Raw genomic sequence first — 22,982 nt, 5'->3', positions numbered from 1 at the left:
TGATAAATTACAACGGAAAGAAACACATGAAAGTCTCTCTCTAGGGCTTATGATGATTTTATAGGAGGTACAGTGAGCAGAAAAACTCTCCCTCTGTGAGCTGGGCATGCAGCCCTGATCCTAGCATTGCTGCTGCTTAACCATGTGGTCACGGACAACTGATTTCATTCTCCTGGCTTTAGTTCACAGTTCTGTTCAATGAGGAGGTGGCAAGACCTTCCTGTCGAAACCCTTATTTCCTCTTTGTATCTAAAGTGGACTCCCATTAAGGAAGAGAGCTGATGGAAACCTCCTTAGGAACTGGGAATTTGAGTTTCGATATTTCATTGATTTTTGTTGTTGTTGTTTCAAATTAAGAGTCCATTCACTTTCAGCTTTCCACAAGAGAAATACGGCCATGACTGCTTATCCAAACTCCATAAGGAAGCAGCTGCTTTCCCATTTCTCCTAGCCATATGCCTTGAGAATTAAACACAGACAAAACTGGGATTTTAGTTAGTCTTTAATATAACTCCAACTTTTTAATGGTAAACAAAGATGTAAGTACAAAACATCAAAATACGTTATTATCAGTAGTTCTAAACAGCCATAGTGGTCACAGTGCCAGAACTGAGGTCACTCACATTTTAAGGAAATATAATTCACTCTATTTCAGTGGAATCCATGTTCTGGCAGTTGGAAGGCAAAGGTGAGGCTTGTTTTGTGCAAAATGTATTCACTTTATTCGAAAGCAGCTTTCTTTTCTCTCCCTTGCTTGGCATTTTAAAGAACCTGTTCATTTTCCTTTTTTGTTAAAAGTGCTCTAAGGACTAAAAGGGCCATTCCTTACTGGAATAAAATTAACTACACATGCCATACATTTCTGGGTCAATGATGCTGGTTAAATTTCCTCAGAATTAGCAATTCATAGAAAATTAATTGTTAAGTTATCGCACTTTCATGCCAAAAGTACAATTTAAAGTTCACAATACAAGGCTCTGTGGTATAAAGTGCCTATGAGCAGCTTCCCATCATACACTGAGGCTACAGAACTTCCTTGGAGAACAGACCCATTGTTGGCATAAACTGTAGTCACTGCAGGCTTCTCAGATAGAATGTTCTGGATGCGGAGAACCTATTCAGGGGATACAAAGTATTAATATAAGACCACCGTACATGCATGTCACTCAATCATCAATAAGCCCTGTTTTCCACAATGACACACTGATTAAGGGGACATGCTGTTGAAAATAGCAGTTACCAATCTTTTTAATGTTTAAATTAAAGTACTTTCTCCAATCTTCAAAGAAAGTACTTTCTTAAAACCATCTAGTTATTCCATGCCAACACAGGATTTAGTGTTATTATAGCAATTCAGCTTTAATAGAAATACTTTCATACTAATGTGCCTACTTTCACACTACTTCAACATGAACAAATATCACATCATGTGGTGAGCTGACAATAAATCAGATATTTTAAAAATTGCCAGTATACCACCCAAGAAGGGCACATGTCTTTATAAAAATGCCTTTTGACTAGTTTCCACCATAATTTAATACATCAAAAGATTACCTTTCTTAAAGTATTTGAACAATGTAACATTCTGCCAATTATTGGCTTAAAGCAATTACAAAACCACGACATAAGTTTATTATATTATTGCTTTAAAATAAATAAACAAATCATCCCTGTGACAATTTATTGTATTATTAGTTCAAAAGGACTTGAATAATTAAGTTTGAAAAACGAAAAATATAAAAACCTCTGACGAGGGAGGATTGTTCGGGTCATACACGAAGAGCTTCTGGCCATTAGGATGACAGCCTACCCAGATGTCCCCAGAGGAAGGATCAATAGATAAATTATCCACCAGTGTATCCAGCTCAAGTACCTTCCAAATGAGAAATAGTCAATATCTAAATGACATGAGAAACTTGATTAAATAATTTAGAGGTAACCTTCCTGCCTCTATGCATGTGAGGAAATTACACATCGCCCTGCTTCCACCTTCTAACACCAATATTGCTTAAAAGGAATGTATTAAAAACTACTTTGGAGCCACTTTTCTTCTTCCCTGAAATTAAGAAAGTTAGGATGATAATCAGTCTCTCTAAAAATCTCTCTTAAAAACTGAACTCCTTTTCCCTTAAAAGATGCACAATGATCATTTAGCTCAAGGAACTCAATCAAAGCAAGATAGGAAATTCTTAACCTAAAATATGTGTTGTTGAGTAGGAAGAAAATAATAATGGTGTGGAACCCAATTTCTACCTTCATTTATTATTGAAAGAGCTGACACTGTGCATAAATCTTCATTTGAGAATGCATCTATTAGTGATTTCAATTGTGAAAATTCTTATTGGAATTCTTCCACTGCCATCAATACTTCATGGAATGGGCCCTAAATGTGATGCAAATATCACTCTCAACCTGCTGCTGCATGTAATCATGGTCAGTCCTTGTGATCGCTGGAAACAGGAGCTTTCTCTAGTTGTAGGGAGTATTTAAAAACCCAGAATAGCTACATTGGCATCCATATTTTGTTCTACGTGTGGTACTCTTATAGAAAAACTGTGTCATTGCAAAGCATAATAGATTACTGTCTATATGTAAAAATAAATATTTTACCTTCAATTGAGTTAAATTCATATTAGGGTGTTTTTCCAAAACATGAATTTCATGAGCCAATATGTCAGCAACATAGATATACCTTTGCAGAAAGGACACAGTGGTTAGAGCTCCATGCCAATATAAAGCTTCATTAATACAGTATGAAAGAATAAGTCTTAATAACCTGCCAAGAAGTTAATCAATCATGGGCCCTCATGGAATGCTTGATAAAGGTCAATTTTTATTTAAAAAGCAAGACTCCGTCTCATAAAAAAAAAAAAAAAAAAAAAAAAAAAGTAAGCTTTCAGAATCAATTCAGTGGTGCTACAACAATCATGGAATTATTAAATTGTTTTTCAAAAAGCTTGTAAGGAAAAATAATATAGAAAATCATTTTGAATATGAAGTCCATATTTGCCACTGAAATGACAATAAAACAAACGCTTGGCTTCACAAGAAAACCTTTTACATTCCACAGTATAATTTGATATTTCTAAGTATCATGTACATATAGAAATATATGGTAAAGAACATCTTATTAAAATAATGATTATTCCTTAATATTCAATAAAATATTTATTAATACATAGAGAATTTTAAGAGTAAGAGATAAGTATCAACTCAGAATAATCTGTCTACGTCAAACGTAAGTGAATTAACGGACTATTTTGAGGTAATTTTACTCATTGAATTGACTGTTCCATGGCACCTGTTCTATTGAGCAATTATGTGTGAAAAGCCATGAACTCAGTGTTGTAGCAGATATAAACATGAAGAAGACACAGCCTGTCTCCTTGAAAGTTTATAGTGTGTTGGAACAATCTCACTGGTTTGTACACATTAAACACCTAATAAGCATGAGAAATAGTTCAGGTCTAGAAATAGCTAACTTCCGAGGACACAGAAAGGCTCACCAAGGAAGGGGCATCTGCAGTGGCTATGTAAAGAGAGATGAGGATTGAGGAGATGAGGACAGAGGAGGCACTTCCCAGGCAGAAGCAAGCACAAGAGCAGAATCACAGAGGAAGGAATGTTTAAAACAATGAGTTCTTTGTCTAAAGCATAGAAAGCATGGAAACAGTAGAAAAGGGAGGTTGGAGCTGGCCTGTTAAACAAAGTCCAACCCTTTACCCTGCCTTGATTTGATAAGCAATTGGATTCCACTGAAATCTTAGAATAATAAAGTGGCAACAAATGGTCAGTTCTGTTCCCCAATTCCTGAGCATTACAAAGTCCAACCCTTTACCCTGCCTTGATTGGATAAGCAATTGGATTCCACTGAAATCTTAGAATAATAGAGTGGCAACAAATGGTCAGTTCTGTTCCACAATTCCTGAGCATTTGCTTTGTGCCTGGCACTGTGCTGGCATAAGGAGTCAAAGGTGAGGAAGGCAGAGTTCCCTCTTTGGGGAGCCCTTCAAGGCTAATAGACATAGAAAGACAAAATTGGCAAGAGTGCAAAAAATCCAAGTAGACAGAAAACAAATTGGAAGAAAGTCTCATATGCTAGTCAAAGAGGATGAGAACCTAAACTAGGCAGGTCTCACTCAAAGGGAAAGGAGTTTGGGGGTAGAGGAAGGAGGCACAGGTAGAACCAACAGGACCTGCCTACAGGCTGGATAGGAATGGTGAAAGAGGAGTAAAAGCTGATTCTCCCTTTTCATTATTGTTATTTTTTTGTTAGCTTGGGTGACTGGAACGTTTGACTCTCATAATGGAAATATAAGAGTGAAAAACAGATTTGGCTACAGAGGTTGGATCAGGTTAGTTAGAGACAATTTAAATTAAATGATTCTACGTTCTTTTTCTATAGTCAACAAGAAAGGAAGAGAAATTGGATTACAAAAATAAGGGCATTTAGTTGTCAAGGAGTGCCAAATTTATTTTATGTTGTATTTGTTGTAGTTTAAATTTTCCAGTGTGCTGAGGCAGTAGATAAGAAAGCTAATCAAGAATTTAATATCTTCTCTTATAGGTTGTGGCTGTGCATATAAAAATAATGAGATAATTTTGGAGGACAATTTGGCAATATCTATTAAAGTTAACATTTAAAAGAATCACACTGTTTGAGCAAATAGTTCTATTTCCAGGGGTCTGTTCTACAGAAAAGTAGCTCATAGAACCATTTAGCCAGTGCCCTGGGTGGCATTTGAACCCAGGCCTGTATGAGTCCAAAATCTGCAAGTTTATCCATTATGTTATAATACTCTCTTAGGGCCGGGTATGGTGGCTTATGCCTGTAATCCAAGCACTTTGGGGGGCTGAGGTGGGAGGATCACCTGAGGTCGGAGGTTCAAGACTAGCCTGATCAACATGGAGAAACCTCATCTCTACTAAAAATACAAAATTAGCCAGGCATGGTGGTGCATGCCTGTAATCCCAGCTACTCGGGAGGCTGAGGCAGGAGAATCGCTTGAACCCAGGAGGCGGAGGTTGCAGTGAGCTGAGATCACGCCATTGCACTCCAGCCTGGGCAACGGAGTGAGACTCCATCTCCAAAAAAACAAAACAAAACAAAAAACTCTCTTAGGGACTTTTTCTTTAAAAAAAAAAAAAAAAACTTGTTTAAAATTCCATGGTAAATAAGAAGTATAAAATATTTTTTATGTAGAACTCCCCACCCCCATACACATATCCATCAATAGAGAATTGGTTAAATTAGTTTAAGATCATCCTTATAATGGAATAATGTATAGCCAATAAAAATAATACATTTAAAAGGAAATACCTGTTACTTCAATATGTATGCATCAGTATGATCACACTTTAAAATTTGTATTTATAAAATTAAATTTGAGAATGATGTATTCCAAACTTTATATATTATATGTAAATATATATTATCATATTATATAGTATATTTAAATATGGTATTGTATTTGCATATAAATACTTACATGTGACTAAGTATATGTAAATATATATACAAACTATATATAATTATATATATAGTGTATCTACATATATGTATAATATACCATAAATATCAAGAAAATTATTTTCACATTGACAAAGAAAGCAAAGAATTTGGCCAGCACCACAACTGAAGAAAAATGAAGATATTCTATAAGGGGCCATACTTATTATCAGGTGAAATATTGATCCCATTTGCTGAATCAAATCCTTCTGCTACCACTTTAACTTCATTTGGACTGTAGTAAACAACATTTGCCCAGTGTAAGTTCAAGTATGTTTCTAAATACTTTAAGAAAGGATCAGAGAAGTAGTGGTCATTTGTGGCATAGAAATGTGCTGGTCCAACAGCTGTGATGTCATTCACACTGAAAAAGAAAAATAGCATGTGAGAGGAAATAAAAGGCCTGTTGGTCTCCATATTAAGTACTCATAAGATTTACGCAACATGTGCTTTAAATTTTTGGTAAGAGGAAAAGACGAGCTAAAATCACATGACTATAGTCATATACACTATACTATAATATTGTTGCCAGAGAACAATTTTGTATGGTACCAGGTAATCTGAACACAGGTCATTTAGCAATTATGGCAGGATTACCATAAGAGAAGAAAGAACTTAGTGACATCAGGGCCTGTTTTTTGACAGCAAGAAATGTAGGGTTTAACAATTATACGTAAGGACAGAGCTGTCCACAGTACAGAGCTGGAGAGAGCCTGATTGGCTGGTGAGCTGGTTAGGCAGTCAGTAACATTTTACCTAGCTTCCATTTACTCAGTTCCTGGATTTTTCTAATTTCCCTTGCTTAGTTATTAGTCAAACTAAGGTTGACTGTTCAATTTCTACCTGCCTCACAAAACTGACATGCCGAGAATGAACAGGCACTCAATAAACACTTGCAGAGAGATGGATGATAAAATTGCCATAGTATAATGCTTCAGATGAGAGATTTATATGCTAAAAACAATTTCAATTTTAAGACCAGTTAGGTGAGGGTGTTATTAAATTTAAATTCCAATTACTCTATACAAAAATTTCTGAAAGAGCTGCTTTATTCTTTGCTAAATGAAAAATATAGAGCTACAGGGAAGGTAGGTCTCCTTTTTCTGAAAGAGCACCATAATGCTTGGATGGTATTTATGCTCCTATTTTTTTTTTATCAGTGCATTTTTGGAAGGAATGATTGGAAGTGACATGCTTATGCCCTAGATAGGCATAGATAGGCCCTAGATAGGCAATATTTTTAATTTCATTAGAAATAAAATTTCATTAGAAATTAAAAATATTCATCAAGTTTAAACTAAAAGAAGCAGTAGGCTAATACACACTGAACTGGGGGTGGGGGTACACATGATTCTCTTTTAGCCACCTTTTCAACCAGCTTTATGTTCTTGAAGTGTAACGACTCACTCTCAACTTGAGTGGCTCTAATTCTGTGGGATTACTAGCATGCAACCATCACTAACCCTATGAAAGCTATTGGTATAAAATCCCATGCAAAGCATACAAACCCAATAAAAAACAGGCCACTCTTCCTTGGCAAGACACCCATCTGGGTGATGAGTCATCTAAGATGGAGGGTGACAGCAGGAAAAAAATGTTAGGGTTTGCCTTCTACCCTCAAGATGGGCCTGAAGAGCATCACCCTGTAGTCGGGCACTTCATCATTTCTCAAAGGAGTCCGCATAGAACAGTGAATAGTATTAATGAGTGACATCAACTTTCATATGCCAAGCTCGCCCTGGTTTATAAGGAAACTATACACACACATTTATAAATAAGGAAATATAAGCTCTTTAGCTCTTACATATTAGCTAATAATACATTAGCGCTTATAAAAGATGACAGGACAACCCACCATGGGGATTGTTTGAAAATGCTGGGGATAAATTAGAGAAGGAAGAAAATGAGGAAGTACCTTGGAAGAAGCTCATGTTTGACTGTTTTCAGATGCAACAGAGAATTTTCTGCTTCTTCAAATTTAAAAATTTCCACTGTATTCTTGAATTCTGGGTGGTTTACAACAAAGAGATAAACTGTGTCATCTAAAGAATTGAAAGAACAGAGTTAATTTACAAGACATAACCACGGGACCTCTGGGCAGGCACTGACATTTAAATACCGTGGGCAAGGAAAGGTTGCATGTATGAGCTGTTAGACGACCTAACAGATCATTCTCTGTCTTTCCTATTGCTGTCTGTCTGGTGTTATTTCTGATCACTGGTTCCCTGACCTTTAAGAAAGTGTTTCCTACTCCATATACAGAATTCATGCATAATCTGTTTCTACTTTAATTCAAAAATACAGTTCTTTTTTAAATGCAATGATCATAGGTATATGAAAAGATTATGAAATCTAAACATTCTTTCAGGTGTTACCTGTTAGGAATTTCAAAATGTAGCATAACTTACTGCCAGCTGAGGAGGCAAATGAACAAGTTCTTTGTAATGAAGAATACAGAAATCACTCATGAGTTAATTGTTCTTCTCTTCCTATAAATATGATCTGAATCTATTTTTCACAGTCCTTTGTGAACCATCACACGTTGGTAGCCCATTGGCTCTTACCGTTGTCTATGAAAGTGCTGATGCCATGTGGATTGAATGAGGCCAAATCAAACCCACGGCTGATTCTTAATTCCCGTGCCCTTGGTTTTTCTTCTTTTAGATCCATCATTAGTATTCCTCCAGGCTTATCTGGTGCAAAGCTGTGGAGTCCTGGGAATTTTAAACCCTTTCCAAAATGGTGAAAAATGTTAAATACAAAAGCTTAAGTATTTTTATGGATGAACATGAGAACTGTACATGAAGGATAAATAGAGATTGTTGTTAAAGTAGTGGCATAAAGCCACAAAAACTCAAAAAACAGAGAAAAGATAACAGAAAAAATAATAACGGGGAGGTGGAATACTGAAAGCCTGAAAATAACTGATTTTGTTTAGTTGATACAGAAGATCAGGGATTTATTCTCTTCAGAGGGTAATCAGAAGGTTGGTGGACTAGGTGATTCCAGGGAGAGCTGAGGGTGGAGAAAAGTGACATCTACATACTGACTGTGGAAATTTGTTCACTGCTAGATCCCAGTGTCTGGAACAGTGCCTGGCATACAGTCCATCCTTCTCCCACTGATTCAAAATGTCACCTTTATCATGTGCTAGATCTCTGACATTTACATATTGGTCTATTTAGGGACTCTCTGTTTTGTTCTTTTAATGTCTCATGTCTATTCCTGTGCCAATATAACACTTTTTAAATTACTACAGCTTTAGGTCGGGCCTGGTGGCTCATGTCTATAATCCCAGCACTTTGGGAGGCTGACATGGGAGGATTGCTTGAGGCCAGCAGTTTGAGATCAGCCTGGGCAACATAGCAAGACCCTGTCTCTACAAAAAAAAAAAAAAATAGCTGAGTGTTGTGGTGAGCACTTGTAGTCCTAGCTACTCGGAAGGCTGAGGCGGAAGGACCTCTTGAGCACAGGAGTTTAGGAGTCCAGGCTGCAGTGAGCTATGATTGCACTACTGCACACCAGCCTGGGCAACTGAGCCAGTCCCTACTGTCTCTAATGACAGTTTTGTCTTTTTCTTTTCTATCTCACATTTCTTTTTCCTCATTTTACTAAATTACTAAGAACTCTAGTAGATTACTGATGTTTGTGGTATTGTTGGGTATTTTCTTCCTGTTCTGAACATTAACGCAAATGCAGCCAATGCTTCACCATCAAGAATGATGTTTGCTGTAGTTTTTTGGGAATTTTCCTTATCTTTCTAGTTTGCTTGGAACTTTAGGAATGAGTATTGAATTTTATTAAATGCTTTTTTGGTACTCACTGAGATGATCTAGGTCTTTTCTCTTTTAAATCAGTTAATAAATTACCTATCAGTCTATCTAAAATGGTGATTCATCATTACATTCTTAAGGTAAAGCCTTCTTGGTGATGTTAAATTTTATGTGAATGCACTACCTAATTCAGTTTACTAATACGATGCAGTCATATTTACACAAATTTAGGCGCACAATAAAAAAGTCTTACTTTATGTATAAAATTCGACATAAGAGGAAATCTCTCCAATTAAAAAAGATTATCTACAATTGTATATTTTCATGGAGGGCAGGCCTGGTAAGCAGAACAAACTGGAATTATGCTATTGTTACATGGCAGTGCCACTTCAGTTCTTAATAATCTCTATTCTTTATGAATGTCCCCAAAACAAAAGCATGATTTACATGCAAAGGAAGCACTATCAGATGGTGATAACTAGTCATGGTTATGTTCGCACTCCTTATTTATTTAAGTATTTTTTCTCTTTTTAAAAATGTATTTTAATTGTGATAAAATACATATAATATTCATCACTTTCATCATTTTTAAGTGTACAGTTCAGTGGTGTTAAGCACACTCACATTGTTTACATTTTTTATATTTTATTCTATGTCATCCAATTCTTCATGAAGTGTGACATTAGTTTTGAGGTGACCCTCAACCCATAACTGTAAAATAGGTTGGGTTAGATGAGCTAAAAAGCTAGGCAGAAGAATGAATAACCTCCACAATGTAGGACCCCTTTATGTAGAAGAGAGTACACTCTGGGTTTTATTAGAGACTGGGAATGTTTCTAAATTTTAAAAAAAGTCAAATAAGCAAAGGAGGGTAACAGAAGAAAAGCAGAAAAAGTTCTACTGACATGGCTATAAGATCTTTGTAACTATAATATGCCCCCAAGCTAAAATGGCTGTAGATTTATGTGCTTGGAGACCTCATCCCTCCTACTTCGGATTTATTACTATGGGGGCTGGAGAGAAATATTGAAATAGGTGACTTCTAGATTATAAAAATCTCCAAGAACACATCCTTGCAAAACAACAACAAAAAGCACAAATAAACAAATAAAAAAATCAATGCAACTGCCTTCTACTTTATTCAGAATGTTTGCATCTTTACTTATGAATATTTTGGACTAGTGGTCCCAGTGGTTTTTCCTAAGCCACACATGTGCAAGCATGTGCTCCTAAACAAACCCAGAGTCCTACTATAAATATCACTTTATTCATTCTGTGTAGGCAATTAAATAAAACCTTCCTTTTAAAACCTTATTTTTAAAATTAAATATATATATTGGTGTTTCTACTAAAGCCGTAGTATTTCTTTATTTCCTCAGTGGTAATAACCAGCTGCTCACTGTCTTTCACATAAAAACCATCAGGAAGCTGAAGAGTATTCTAATTCTCATTCTACTCCAAGCTGAGTTCTCTCACCTTTCTCATAAGTTTAATAACTATTTTATTAGTGTGGTGACTCCCTTCGAAGTATCTCCCAGTATTTCACATCCCTCTTGAGTCTCAGAGCCTGAAAATAATGGATGTTGAGAGGAAATAGAATAATTACAGTCAGGCTTCAGAGTTGGTTACTTCTTCCTCCAGAAAAACTGGACCTATGAAGATGCCAAGAACTCCTATGTCTGCTCAAGCCAGGGAGGTAAGTGGTCAGAACCTCCTGATCTGTCCCCTTATCTGGATTTCCAATTAGAATGGATATTGTTACAAGCTAGTTTCAACAATATTCACAAGTCAATTGTTTTTAAAGTCTTTCTATTGTATACCCAGAAAGGATATTGTTTTTCAGCTTACAAGAATCAAGGCAAAATGAAGGCTGTAAATAAACTCAATGACTTTCCACTTGTGATTGGCTATTCGGGGGAAAAAAGAAAGAAAGCAAAAGGGCAAGGTTGGTATAATATTTGAAAATAAATAATAATGGCAAGAATATTTGCTTCAAGTTGAATATGCAATAGAAAGATGAGTAGATGCTATATTTAAAATAGTATAATGTTAGTATTCAGTATCCACAGTAAGACCTCAAACATCCCTTTTAATAATGCACATTTAAAACACAGATTGCGCTGGGCGTGGTGGCTCACTCCCGTAATGCCAGCACTTTGGGAGGCTGAGGCGGAGATCACATGAGGTCAGGTGTTTGAGACCAGCCTGGCCAACTTGGTGAAACCCCGTCTCTACCAAAAATACAAAAATTAGCCGGGCATGGTGGCGGGCGCCTGTAATCCCAGCTACTCGGGAGGCTGAGGCAAAAGAATTGCTTGAACCCGGGAGGCGGAGGTTGCAGTGAGCTGAGATCGTGCCACTGCACTCCAGCTGGGGCAACCAGAACAAGACTCCGTCTCAAAAAATAAAAAAAAATTAAAAAAGGAAAAACAAAACAAAACACAGATTGCATTGGAATATTTTAGTGCAATGCAGTGGGGAAATAAAGAACACTATCTCAAAGGGCAAAGAGTCTTCATCTCTACGTTTAGAAAAGCTGGAGGAAGTTTTCCAAGATCCTGTTTGACCTCTCTTTTCTTCAGAATGCATTTTGGAAAATGAATTTTAAGAGCAACTTACTGTTCTGCAGCCCTCATCAAATACCCTTGTATCTCCTCTGCTGAATTTGGGGAAGGAAGAAGACACTCACCACACTAAAAAAAGCCAGACCATTGGGAAGTATGTCAATATCTTCAGAGCCAGCTTCTGTAAGTTTAAGGAACAGATAAATGTCATGTTCAAGTTCTGTTATTTGTTACATAGAGCATAACTGGGACTCTGTTTACTTTATCAGAGTGACTGTATCTTTAGGGATGGTTCTGATGTTTTTTCCAAGGAACCATTCTTTTTAATAAATGTCAGTTTAAACCCCTTCCTGAAGTGAACTTCTGACTTTAAATGTTAGATATTTTATGTTTACTCAAATCAAAGTCAAGTTATCACCACATTTCCAGCTATAATACAGAAAAAGTTGACATCTGTACACTCTCATGATAAACATCCAGATGTCCGTATAAAAGTAATTGACATCAGGGGAATATTACTTTCTGAAGGAAGGGCTCATAGGCATTTAACCATGCAAATATCCTTGTCCTCTTCCTTGCTCATTCAATCTGAAGCAAACAGACATCTTTCTCATTAACAGAGGTAAAACACCTGGGATTATATATTCCTTCTTTTAAAAACAGTGCCTACTTGTTCTCATCAGCAAAGAAAGCTTTTCTATTTAATCTTTAAATTTAGGCTTTAAATTAGAGAAAAAAAACTAGCAGAAGAAAATTAATGAAAAATACCATGCACCTACGCCAGTTGAAGCTTCTAACTCCTGTCTCTGAGGCAGGCTACAATTACTATTGATTGTTTATTGATTGTCTGCAGTACACTCCACACAGCACAGCAAATAATTAGACAGAAGACTTTCCCAGCAGTCTCACTGTATAAATTCTACAGACAGATAATAGACCCAAACACAAGAAAAGAAGAATAAAAATGGCTTAGATTAAGCCAAACCATGACACATTCTTTGAGTCTACAAAATCCAATCTTCCTCTTTAAGACTTCTCCATAGGATTTCTTCAATATTATTTCTAGGTTGTCAAAACCAAACAGCATCTATCTATCCAGCCATTTTGGTCTTGCTTCATGAGTTTGCATTTAGCCAGTTGCCTCCAGTGTTGCTTGCTCCATCGTAGTGCAGAAAAACAAAACAAAATAAAAATGCCAAGAACTTCACATTGTAAAGATGACCCATCTGCCTGTTCCTCAGAAAGAAGATACATGGAAATAAGCTTAAGCATGGCATAGTGGAGGGGTTCTCAATCTGGGGTCCATGGATCACTTTTGGGCTTCAACGTATCTGTGAACCCTCGGAAATTCTATGCAATGCCAAATGTCTCATGTATGCACAGATGAGAACGTTTCTGTAAAAACGGTCCTTGATTTTCATCATATTCAAAAAAGAGACTGTGATTCCCCCAAAAAGGTTAAGAACGAAGACTCTAGTTCCATGGTGGTTGTCCACTGGTAATAAGTTAAGAATCAGGGGAACGCTACACCACATACACATGTATACACAGCACATACACATGAACACACACACACACACACACAAACACACACACACCGAGAGAGAGAGAATTCTAGTCCAGGTTTTGCTTTTCAGTCCTATTTAGCAGACACTCAATTAATTAAAATTTGTTTTTCCCGAAAATTATTTTAGAAAATTTAATTTCCAAGTATACAATGCTTACACACATGGAAAAAGAGGATATATAGAAAAAATTAACAATGCTTCTTTGATAGGATTATGAATGATTTTTATTTTTTCTTTATACTTTGTTTAAAATTTTCTACAAAATTGTATATTTTTTAATAATTAAGGAAAGAGAAATCTTTTTTAAAAAAATACATTTATTTCAACCATATTGTAACTTCTGTTTAACTCCATTGCCTAATTCCAATGGAAAAAATGTATCTATCTGTAGCCTTCTTTGGAATATTTTCCAGATCGTCTCCCCGTCATCATTTCTATAGCCACTACTACAGGAAGGTTTTATCATCGCATATCCCCTCTTTGGTGTGATTATGTCAAGAGCAGTCAATGCCAGAGAAATTTTTGCTCCTCTAATTTAATAATAATAACTAACATACATTAGGTACACCAAGCACCAGGCTCCTTGTAAATACCCTGCATACAGTATCTCATACGATTTCATAATACTAAGAGGCAGTATGATTATCTTTTATTTTAGAGTGAGACTATGGAGGATTTGGAAAAGTTAAGCAATTGCTCAAGGTCACGAACTGGGAAGCTGGGACTCAAAGCCTTTGGTCTGACTTAAAAGCAAACAGAAAATATTCAAGTTAGAATTTAATGAATTTCCTCTCTCAGAAACATCCCCTGATTCCTCTGTAAAGCCACTTCACTTGTAAATTCAATTGTGGTCCATTCCATATGTTGTCTTTTTCCCGTGAAGTTTTGCTTCCAAGCCTCTCACCAACATCTTTACCAATGAATATCTGGCACTTTTCTTTAAAACCTCTTTCAAAACCTTTTCTGTCTTTTTCGTATTTCAACTTAATTTCAAAACAAATTTAATAAATCTTTACTTTTTTTATTCTAGTGATATACATTAATTTCAATATTGCATTCCAGGTGATATTTATGTAAATATGTGAAAACTTAATACTGTGGGCTGATATGGCACTGTTTTGTCACTCTTATTGTGTGCTTGACTCTCTCCCTCCCCTTCATCGGTTCTCTCTCTTTAAACTTTTTATTATGGGAAATAGACACAAATCAAGAGAACGGTGTGGTGAACCCTTATATACCCAGTACCCACCTTCAACAGTTATCAGCTCATGGCCAGTCTTGTTTCCCTTGCAGCCCTACCACTTATCTTCATCCTGTGTCATTTTAAAGCAAATCTCAGGCATCATATTATCCCTAAATATATTTATACAAACCACAATATCATTATTACACTAAAAATTCACAATAATTCCTCAATATCATCAAATATCTAGTTAGTGTTCAAATAGCCAATCGTTTTTAAAAGGTGTAGCTTTAAAAAATTTACAGTTTGTTTAATTCAGAGTCCAGGTAAGGTCCCACACATTTCAATTGATTGATGTGTCCCTTATTTCTTTTAATCTGCCCCGTGTCAGTCCGTTATTGCCTGTAGGCAGGAGGACTTAGCTCCCTGGGTGCACTCAGAGTTTTTGGTAGCCAACCCTCAGGGAAGTTGGGGGGGGATCTGGGGAGGGTATCCATCGCATCCACTGCTCAGGGGAATTAGAGGGAGAATTTCCAGGCACAAGGAACAGCATGAGCAAAAACGCATGAATGGCACAGCGTAGCATGACAAACCCTTTCTTTATAAAGTCTCCTAGCTTAGCACATTTAATTTCTATCTCTTCTTATTGCTTTAGCAATTATCTGTGTCAGAGGTGGCCAAGTGTTCACCAGCATCCACGTTCCCCTTCTTCCTTTTTAGCCTTTTTAGCAATAGGCATGTAGCAACATAGTTATAGATAACATTTCCCACCCTTTCTGGCTGACAGATGTGGCCATATATCTAAGTTTAGGTCAATAGGATGTGAGAATACAATATATATGCAACTACTGGGTAGAAAAAAAGTCTATATAAATTTTCTTTCAACCCCTTCCTGCTGGGAAATGGCAACAAGCAGAGTTCTAGTCTTAGATGAAGATAGCTGTGTTGCTTTATCAGCATTTGTCCCTGAATGACCATATGGAACACAGTCACCTAACTACCCTAGGCCATTCGCTTACCTTAAGACTGACGAGAGAAAAATAAAAATAAACATCTCTTCTCTAAGTGACTATAATTTTATAACAGCAATGCATCCTTTACTATACCCAATAGAGCATCCCATATGTAATGTAACATATTATTTTCTACTTTTCTGGTTCACTCATCAAGTATATACATTAATCCCCCTGGGAAAAGACACTATATTGGAAAGTGAATTTGCAAAAGTTGCTTAACCTCCTTGAGCCTCAGGTACTTATCTGTTAGAAAAAGAAAAGACATATCTATATCTCACAGTGGTTTTTTGTTTTGTTTTGTTTTGTTTTCCTTTTCTCCCATCAGTAGACTGTAAAGTACTTGATTATAAGGGCCACAAACTTTAATGCGTTTTTTCTCCCAATCTCCCAAGCAGCAGTTATTGTAAAGGTCTTGACTGCCAAGTGCATAAAATTGTTAGTTATCTTGAGAAAGACTGTCCATTCAAATTTTGAAGGCCAGACATTTAGAAAATAAGATTTTTTAACTTTTAAGCCTCAAATAAAGTTAACTACCTCTTGACATTTTAATATGCAGATGTTAATCTGCCAAATCTTGGGTGTATAAAAGCTTAGTTTCTGTCTATAAGATAGATCGGGAAGGAATTTTTAAAAAGGACTAAATAGTGAACTTACTTTCTGACCCACAGAAGGCACACATCCTGTAGATATGTAGTCAATAACTATGATTTATTAAAACAGACACAATATGATATGATATATATAAAGCACCCAAAAGTTGCACATAGTTCACTTCCAGTGATGGTGACTGAAGCACTGTAGTGTGTGCATATGTATGTGTGTGTTGATGGAAATCAAGGGCAAGGGGGAAGGAGGGTTCACCTCTTAGAGGGATTAGTTGGCCTCAAGTGCATAGCTACTACTGTTTTCAAAACAGAAAATAAGAAACAGCCCTCTCTATCATAAAAAGTCGCTTTTGCCTGTATAGAAATGTGTGTCCAGCACATTGTTATTCCTTATTATCAAAGACCTGTGAATAAGCAACTGTTGTTAAAGATATATAACCACAAGTTATTATTAACCATTATGCATCACTAACGTAGCATTCGACAAACGTTCATATGGTGTGTGCTAACCACAGGGCAAAATCAAAAAAGAAAAAAAAAGCACAATTCTAATTAGATCTAAAAATGTATCCCAAATGTGCTTCTAATCACTCATCCTCTCCGCTCTGTTGCCTTTTGAAGTGCCTCAGAGGCATTTAACACTTCACAAGAGGGGCCATAGGTGACATATTTCCTCATTCTTTCCAATTCCAGACAGCAGCTCACACACATCACAACATAAAGGTCACAAACATAGACAGATGCCTGTTCAGAATATAAATGTTGCTGGGCTTGTTTTTCTCTGAGGAGCGCTCCATGCCAGTGAGTTGTAAGAGGAATGCACTTGGCAGTCTGTCATGTAACATGGCTGGTTGTGCCCTATTGTCTACTCTGAGACTTGTATTCACAGAAGGTGGGCTTCCCAGGGCCAAGGGCTGTTTAATAATGTGACAATTATTAACTCAGCAGCAAAAGTAACCTAAGAGATGACTGGCCCAAACTCCCAACCTTGCCCAACATCTTTTACTAATGCCATCTGGCTTTTGCTGAGTGACCAGTTCTGAGAGGGCTCCTCTTGATTGCAGCTGGAAGGCAAGATGAAGCTGCTAAGTTACTTGGGACTCTTGAACTGTCTGCATGATCCAGCACAGATGGAGTCAATCTGCTATTTGATATGAGTTTGTCTCCTCCCACTAAGTGTTTGGGCAATTGAAAGAAAGAAGGGAAATTCCAGAACAGCCAACCAGTCTAGGGGAGGGGAGGTAGAACTGGGGAAATACAAAAGTATCAATGAAAAAAAGGAGAAAGAACACATAGGAAACAGAGGCCTAAGGAATGAGAGGCAGATCAACCTGAGGAAGTGGATTTAAAAGAAGAAAAAAAGAAAGGGAGGCAAGCAAGGTATTTGTAGAGAAACTGTGAAGGTTGCACTGTCAACTGATGGTTTATTTTTACTAAAAGAGTGCTGAGAACCCTGTCTGGAGTGAATGTGGTTACAACTATGAGGTACTGAGTTTATTACTGTTGCCAAATTGAGAGCAATTTAGCAATGACTGTCAAAACTTTAAACACATATTCTAAGGGAACAACAATCCCATTGTTAAGGATGTATTCTACAGACACACAAACGTAACAGCAATGATGTTCACTGATTTGTTCATAGTTGCAAAAAACTGTAACAACCCAAATGTACATTAAAAGGGGACTGGTTAAATAAATCATGGAATGTGAAAATATTAAAAAGAACAAAGTAACTATGCTGATGTGGAAAGCTGCTCACACTGTTTTAGGAATGAAGAAGGTTGTGAAATATTTACACTAAAATTCTATTTGCGAAAAAAGAGTCAATATATTTGTTTGCATATGCACTGAAACTATCAGGAAAGATCAAAAAGGAAGCTTTATCCTTGGGGTTATTTCTGTTGGGGGTGATGAAGAGTTTGATGGGAGATTTTGATTTTTATTTACTTTCCATTTTATATCTTTCTACATTGTTTGCACATACACTGTTTATATGAACTTTGCACAAAAAATACTGTGCAGTTGTGAAGAAAAGATAACTCTATGTACAAACATAAGTTTCCAAAACCTAGTATTAAGTACAAAAAGCTAGTTTTGAAATATTATGCATAATTTGACCCCATTTATGTTTTTAAAAATTATGTACAGGAGTATTCATAAAAAGAAAAAGATGGAAGGACACTCAAAACTTTTTTAACAATGTTACCTATTCGGAGAGGAGAACATTTCCATGTAACCTGAGTTTTAATTTCTAAAGAGTAAAACAAAATATTAAATTGTCTCTCCTACCTCTAGAGAAGGATGTTGTTGTAAAGGACTAGAAGGGACTCAATGACAGTCTAGTTATTTCCACACTGTGGCTCTCAGAGTAAGATTATAAATAAATGGTCCCAGGCTTTTTAAAGTCTAAAAACCATTAGTCTAATCACAAACTCATCATTATAGGTGACAAATACAAAAACCAACTTTGCCTAAGGTTACATTGTGGCAGAACAGAACTAGAAACTAGGTGTTTTGACTTCTAATTCTTTTTGTTTCTAATCATACCATGAACCATATCTAAGGAAAGCCAATATTGGCTGGGCTCAGTGCCTCATGCCTGTAATCTCAGCACTTTGGGAGACCAAGTTGGGAGGATTGCTTGAGGCCAGGAGTTCAAGACCAGCCTGGACAACATAACGAGACCCTATCTCTACAAAAATAAAAAACTAGCCATGAGTGGTGGCATGTGCCTGTAGTCTCAGCTACCTGGGAGGATGAGGCGGGAGGATCGCTTGAGCCCAGGAGATCAGGGCTGCAGTGAGCCAAGATTGCGCTACTGCATTCTGGCCTGGGTGACAAAGTGAGGCCACCTCTCAAAAAAAAAAAAAAAAATTAAAATTAAAAAAAAAGGAAAGCCAATATTTACTGTTCATTGATAATTTAACAATAGTTACTAACTACTAGTCTATTATGTACTAGGGACATGTACTTAGATGATAAAGGATAAAAGACAGCAAGACACGGACTCTACCTTGGAGAAAAACTGCAAACACACCAGAGAGACCCTCAGTGCTGGAGAAGAATCTGGACAGATCCCTCCTTTCTATAGCAAAACTGGGGCTTGCTCTTAGGAACCCCTCCTCAAAGACTCAGACTCCACAATACATCCTACATAAAGTCAAGGGAAGAGGGAGACTCCCCCTCTGCAGTCATAGCTTAGAAAAGAAAATAAAAACGAGTTTTTACAATACATATTGTGAAGTGCCGGTACATTAGTCCGTTCTCAGGCTGCTAATAAAGACATACCTGAGACCGGGTAATTTATAAAGGAAAGAGGTTTAATTGACTCACAGTTCCGTGTGGCTGGGGAGGCCTCAGGAAACTTACAATCTTGGTGGAAGGGGAAGAAAACACACCCTTCTTCACATGGCGGCAGCAAGGAGAAGTGCCGAGCAAAAGGGGAAAAGCCCTTATAAAACCATCAGATCTCATGAGAACTCATTCATTATCACGAGAACAGCAGCACAGGGTAACCACCTCATGATTCAATGACCTCTCATTGGGTCCCTCCCACGACACATGGGGATTATGGGAACCTCAATTCAAGATGAGATTTGGGTGGGGACACAACCAAACCATATTGGTCAGTTACATGTTAGCCATAAGATCAGATCCTAGTTATAGAGTAGTGAGCAGGGTAAACGCTGTCACTGCCTACATAAAGCTTCCTTCAGTAGCTGACCACAAGGCTCACAGAACAGACTGCAGTGGCCATACCTGACAAACAATACAGACTTGACAAAAATAGTTCAGAGAAGTCACAAAACAAGCAAGAAATCAAATGCTAAACTAATAGAGGGTAGGAAAGAAGAATAAATACAGGGTGCATGAGATCAAGAGGTTGACTAAAGAGGTTTTTGTTGATCTAATGTGATTTACCCACTGAAAAGCAGTAATTTCATGCTAAAATGCCATTAATGAGTGTTTTAATGTTAATGGCCAAAAAATGCAATGTGCCCAACAAGCATTTTCATGTACATACCGATTCCTTTAATCAGGTGGCAGTTTGGAAGGTCTACAGATTCTACTTCTCTGGAGGCTTTAAGTCGATTTCTGTTAAAAAAAAAAAAAAAAAAAATCTATTTGTTTATGTATTCCCTGCTTTGTTTTAGAAAGGGTTTAAAGAGGCTTACAGCAATACATAAAACACAGTGTAAGTCTAAAGCAGATGAAAGAGAAAATAGAAAAACAAGGGTAGGAACATAAAACTGCACCAGAAATGAAGTTAAAACAAAAATGCCTATTGCAAAGTTCTATATACTGATGTGGGTTATTTAAAAAAAAAAAGCCAATAACTCAACAAATAAAACTTATAATGCAAGTTCCTATGCAAATGTAAACAGAGCACCACGTCACATTTCTCAGTGTTGGTGTTGTGGGAAAAGAGTTCCAGATGTAGAACCAGAAGCCCTGTCTTCCTTCTGAAGAGTCAAACAGTGAAAAATGACTGTAAGCCTCACACAGAGACTGCAAAGAAGCCAAGAGAAAACGGCATTGCTCAGAGCCTGACACACCAAAGACATCCCACAAATAGTTACTAACAAAAAAGAAAAGAACGTAGCATCCCTATGACAGTATTTTTTTAAATAAGAATTTGTTTATCTTATTTCAATAGCTTTTGGGGGTACAAGTGGTTTTTGGTTACATGGATGAGTGATACAGCAGTGAATTCTGAGATTTTAGTGTACCCATCCATGACAGTATGTATTGGAATAGGAAGGTTGGAGAACACCAACTAGTTTTGTAACTACTTTAGCAAAACTATTTGCTGTTGTATACCCAGAAAATTAAAAGGAGGAAATAATAAGAGAATGTTGAACTCTAATAGGCTGTCTTCCCCCTCCCTCTCCACTCTAGAGGGCCAGGAAGCAGTTTGGGGCAGTATCTGTGGGATCTTTTGTTTTGAAGGCCACATACTATTGGCTTTTCCCTTCTCTCTCACATTTTTCACCTTCTCTGTTCTCTAGAGCCATAAATAATAAAAATAGAACCTTGTAGAAACTTTACATTTTTCAGTGGTTCCCACATACCATACATTTAAGAGACAAAATAGCTATTTGCCATGTGTCCTTCTCCTGTGCATATCCCTGACAGCTTCTGAGGTCTAGACACTGGGGAAGGCTTCTAGAGTATGGGGCAGGCTACCAGTTTCTTCTAGATAACCCAGAAGGACTCATAGGTTGTACCAACTACACATTTTGGCAATTCATATCATACATAAAGTTTCTAATTAAAATGTTAATCAGTATGTATTTGAAATCATGTAACTCAAATAATGTTAAATTTTTTGAAACAATATAGCAACAAGGCAAAAAGTAAAAATAAATATTTAAATATAATAAAAAATGCATTAAATGTATAATACAAATTTTTAAATAAAGCATTAAAAAATACAATAAATCTCATGGCCTACGTGTCACAGAAGTGATTTAAGAAAGGAAAAATAAGCTAGAAAACCAAATACTACATGTTCTCACTTTAACTGGGAACTAAACAATGGTGCACATGAACATAAAGATGACGATGGTAGGCACTGGGGACTACTAGAAGGGGAAGGGAGAGAAGTGGACGAGGGCTGAAAAACTATAGGGTACTATGCTCACTACCTGGGTGATGGCATCAATTGTTCCCCAAACCTCAGCATCACACAATATATCCATGTAAAACCTGCACATGTACCCCTTGAATCTAAAATAAAATTGAAATTATAAAACAAAGAGAGAAAAAAAAAGTTTATGTAGCCTAATGTGGTAGTAATCTTAATTGTGATGATGAGGATGACACTGATGATAATCGTGGGTGGTCAAAGGAAATAAATAATAAAAACAGGTATAATTTACCGCTGTTCTAAGTGATTTACCTCCACGCATTCATTTAATTCTTCAAACAACACTATAAATTAGGTAGCATTATTCCAGTTTTAAAGATGAGAAAATTGAATCAGTCAAAACAATTTTCCCAAGGTACAACTTAGCCAGAAGTGCTGGAAGCAGGGAAGCTTTTGCTTTAAACTACTTTGTACTTTTCTCAGAAAGAAGTAAGGGGATCTGTGTTCTTGTCTTAGCAGTGAAACTGCCATGACCCTTGGCAGGTCAGTTAATCTCTATAGGTGTCAGTCTTCTTTATGGATAAAATAAGGATGAGCCTAAAACACCTCCAAGATTCTACTAATGTTATATGACTCCAGAAACAGATGCAGATACAAAGCAATAGGTTATAACTGCTGTTTGTACACCAAGTTTTAGTATCATGCATTGGTTTGGATGTCAAATTTACACAACTTACTATACTATGTCTATTTGACTATACAAAAATAGGGATAACGATGTTTACCATCTACCTTTTTCAAAGATAATCTCTTTGAATTAAATAAAATCTGTTCAAAGTAACACATTCTGATTGTTTGAAAAGTTTAATATGGGCTTTAATATGATTCTGTTTCAGAGTCAACTTAGGTTTGCATAAGTAATTGATGCAAAATAGGGCAATCTTCGTCAACTAGTTTTCTTGTACAATATCATGTTTTCATATGCAGCTTACCTGCTATTAACATGGAAGAGTTACACGAGGGTTATGCATAACTTCTACTTAACTAATTTTTTTCTTGGCTTTCCTTTTTGATAAAAGAAAATGAAGGTTTTGCTTCTATCCTTCCTGGACCATCAAGACTTCCAAATTTCTTCAGTAGGAAACTGCCAGACTTTTTCCCTGGCAGAACAATC

The 22,982-nt window shown here is 36.6% G+C and overlaps 1 protein-coding gene across 2 annotated transcripts in view; it reads right to left on the bottom strand.

Annotated features, from left to right (window-relative positions):
- Positions 1-484: 484 nt before the first annotated feature.
- The window catches only part of PON2 (paraoxonase 2), a 30,670-nt gene continuing 8,172 nt past the window's right edge, over positions 485-22,982 (bottom strand). Inside the window, exons 2-9 of one of the 2 annotated variants that reach the window (XM_055272654.2) lie at positions 20,243-20,313; positions 11,972-12,027; positions 8,074-8,239; positions 7,425-7,551; positions 5,673-5,873; positions 2,611-2,692; positions 1,745-1,873; positions 485-1,114 (exon numbers count right to left, since the gene is read on the bottom strand). In XM_055272654.2, the coding sequence (XP_055128629.1) occupies positions 956-1,114; positions 1,745-1,873; positions 2,611-2,692; positions 5,673-5,873; positions 7,425-7,551; positions 8,074-8,239; positions 11,972-12,027; positions 20,243-20,313 (991 nt within the window). In that variant the 3' untranslated portion in view covers positions 485-955. The remainder of the gene's footprint in view (positions 1,115-1,744; positions 1,874-2,610; positions 2,693-5,672; positions 5,874-7,424; positions 7,552-8,073; positions 8,240-11,971; positions 12,028-20,242; positions 20,314-22,982) is intronic. The other variant, XM_055272655.2, reaches the window with a different exon arrangement.

Source organism: Symphalangus syndactylus, chromosome 3 (assembly GCF_028878055.3).
Source record: "Symphalangus syndactylus isolate Jambi chromosome 3, NHGRI_mSymSyn1-v2.1_pri, whole genome shotgun sequence".
NCBI classification, from domain to species: domain Eukaryota; kingdom Metazoa; phylum Chordata; class Mammalia; order Primates; family Hylobatidae; genus Symphalangus; species Symphalangus syndactylus.
Note: the sequence above shows the minus strand (reverse complement) of the source record. Positions and strands in the feature narration are given on the sequence as shown.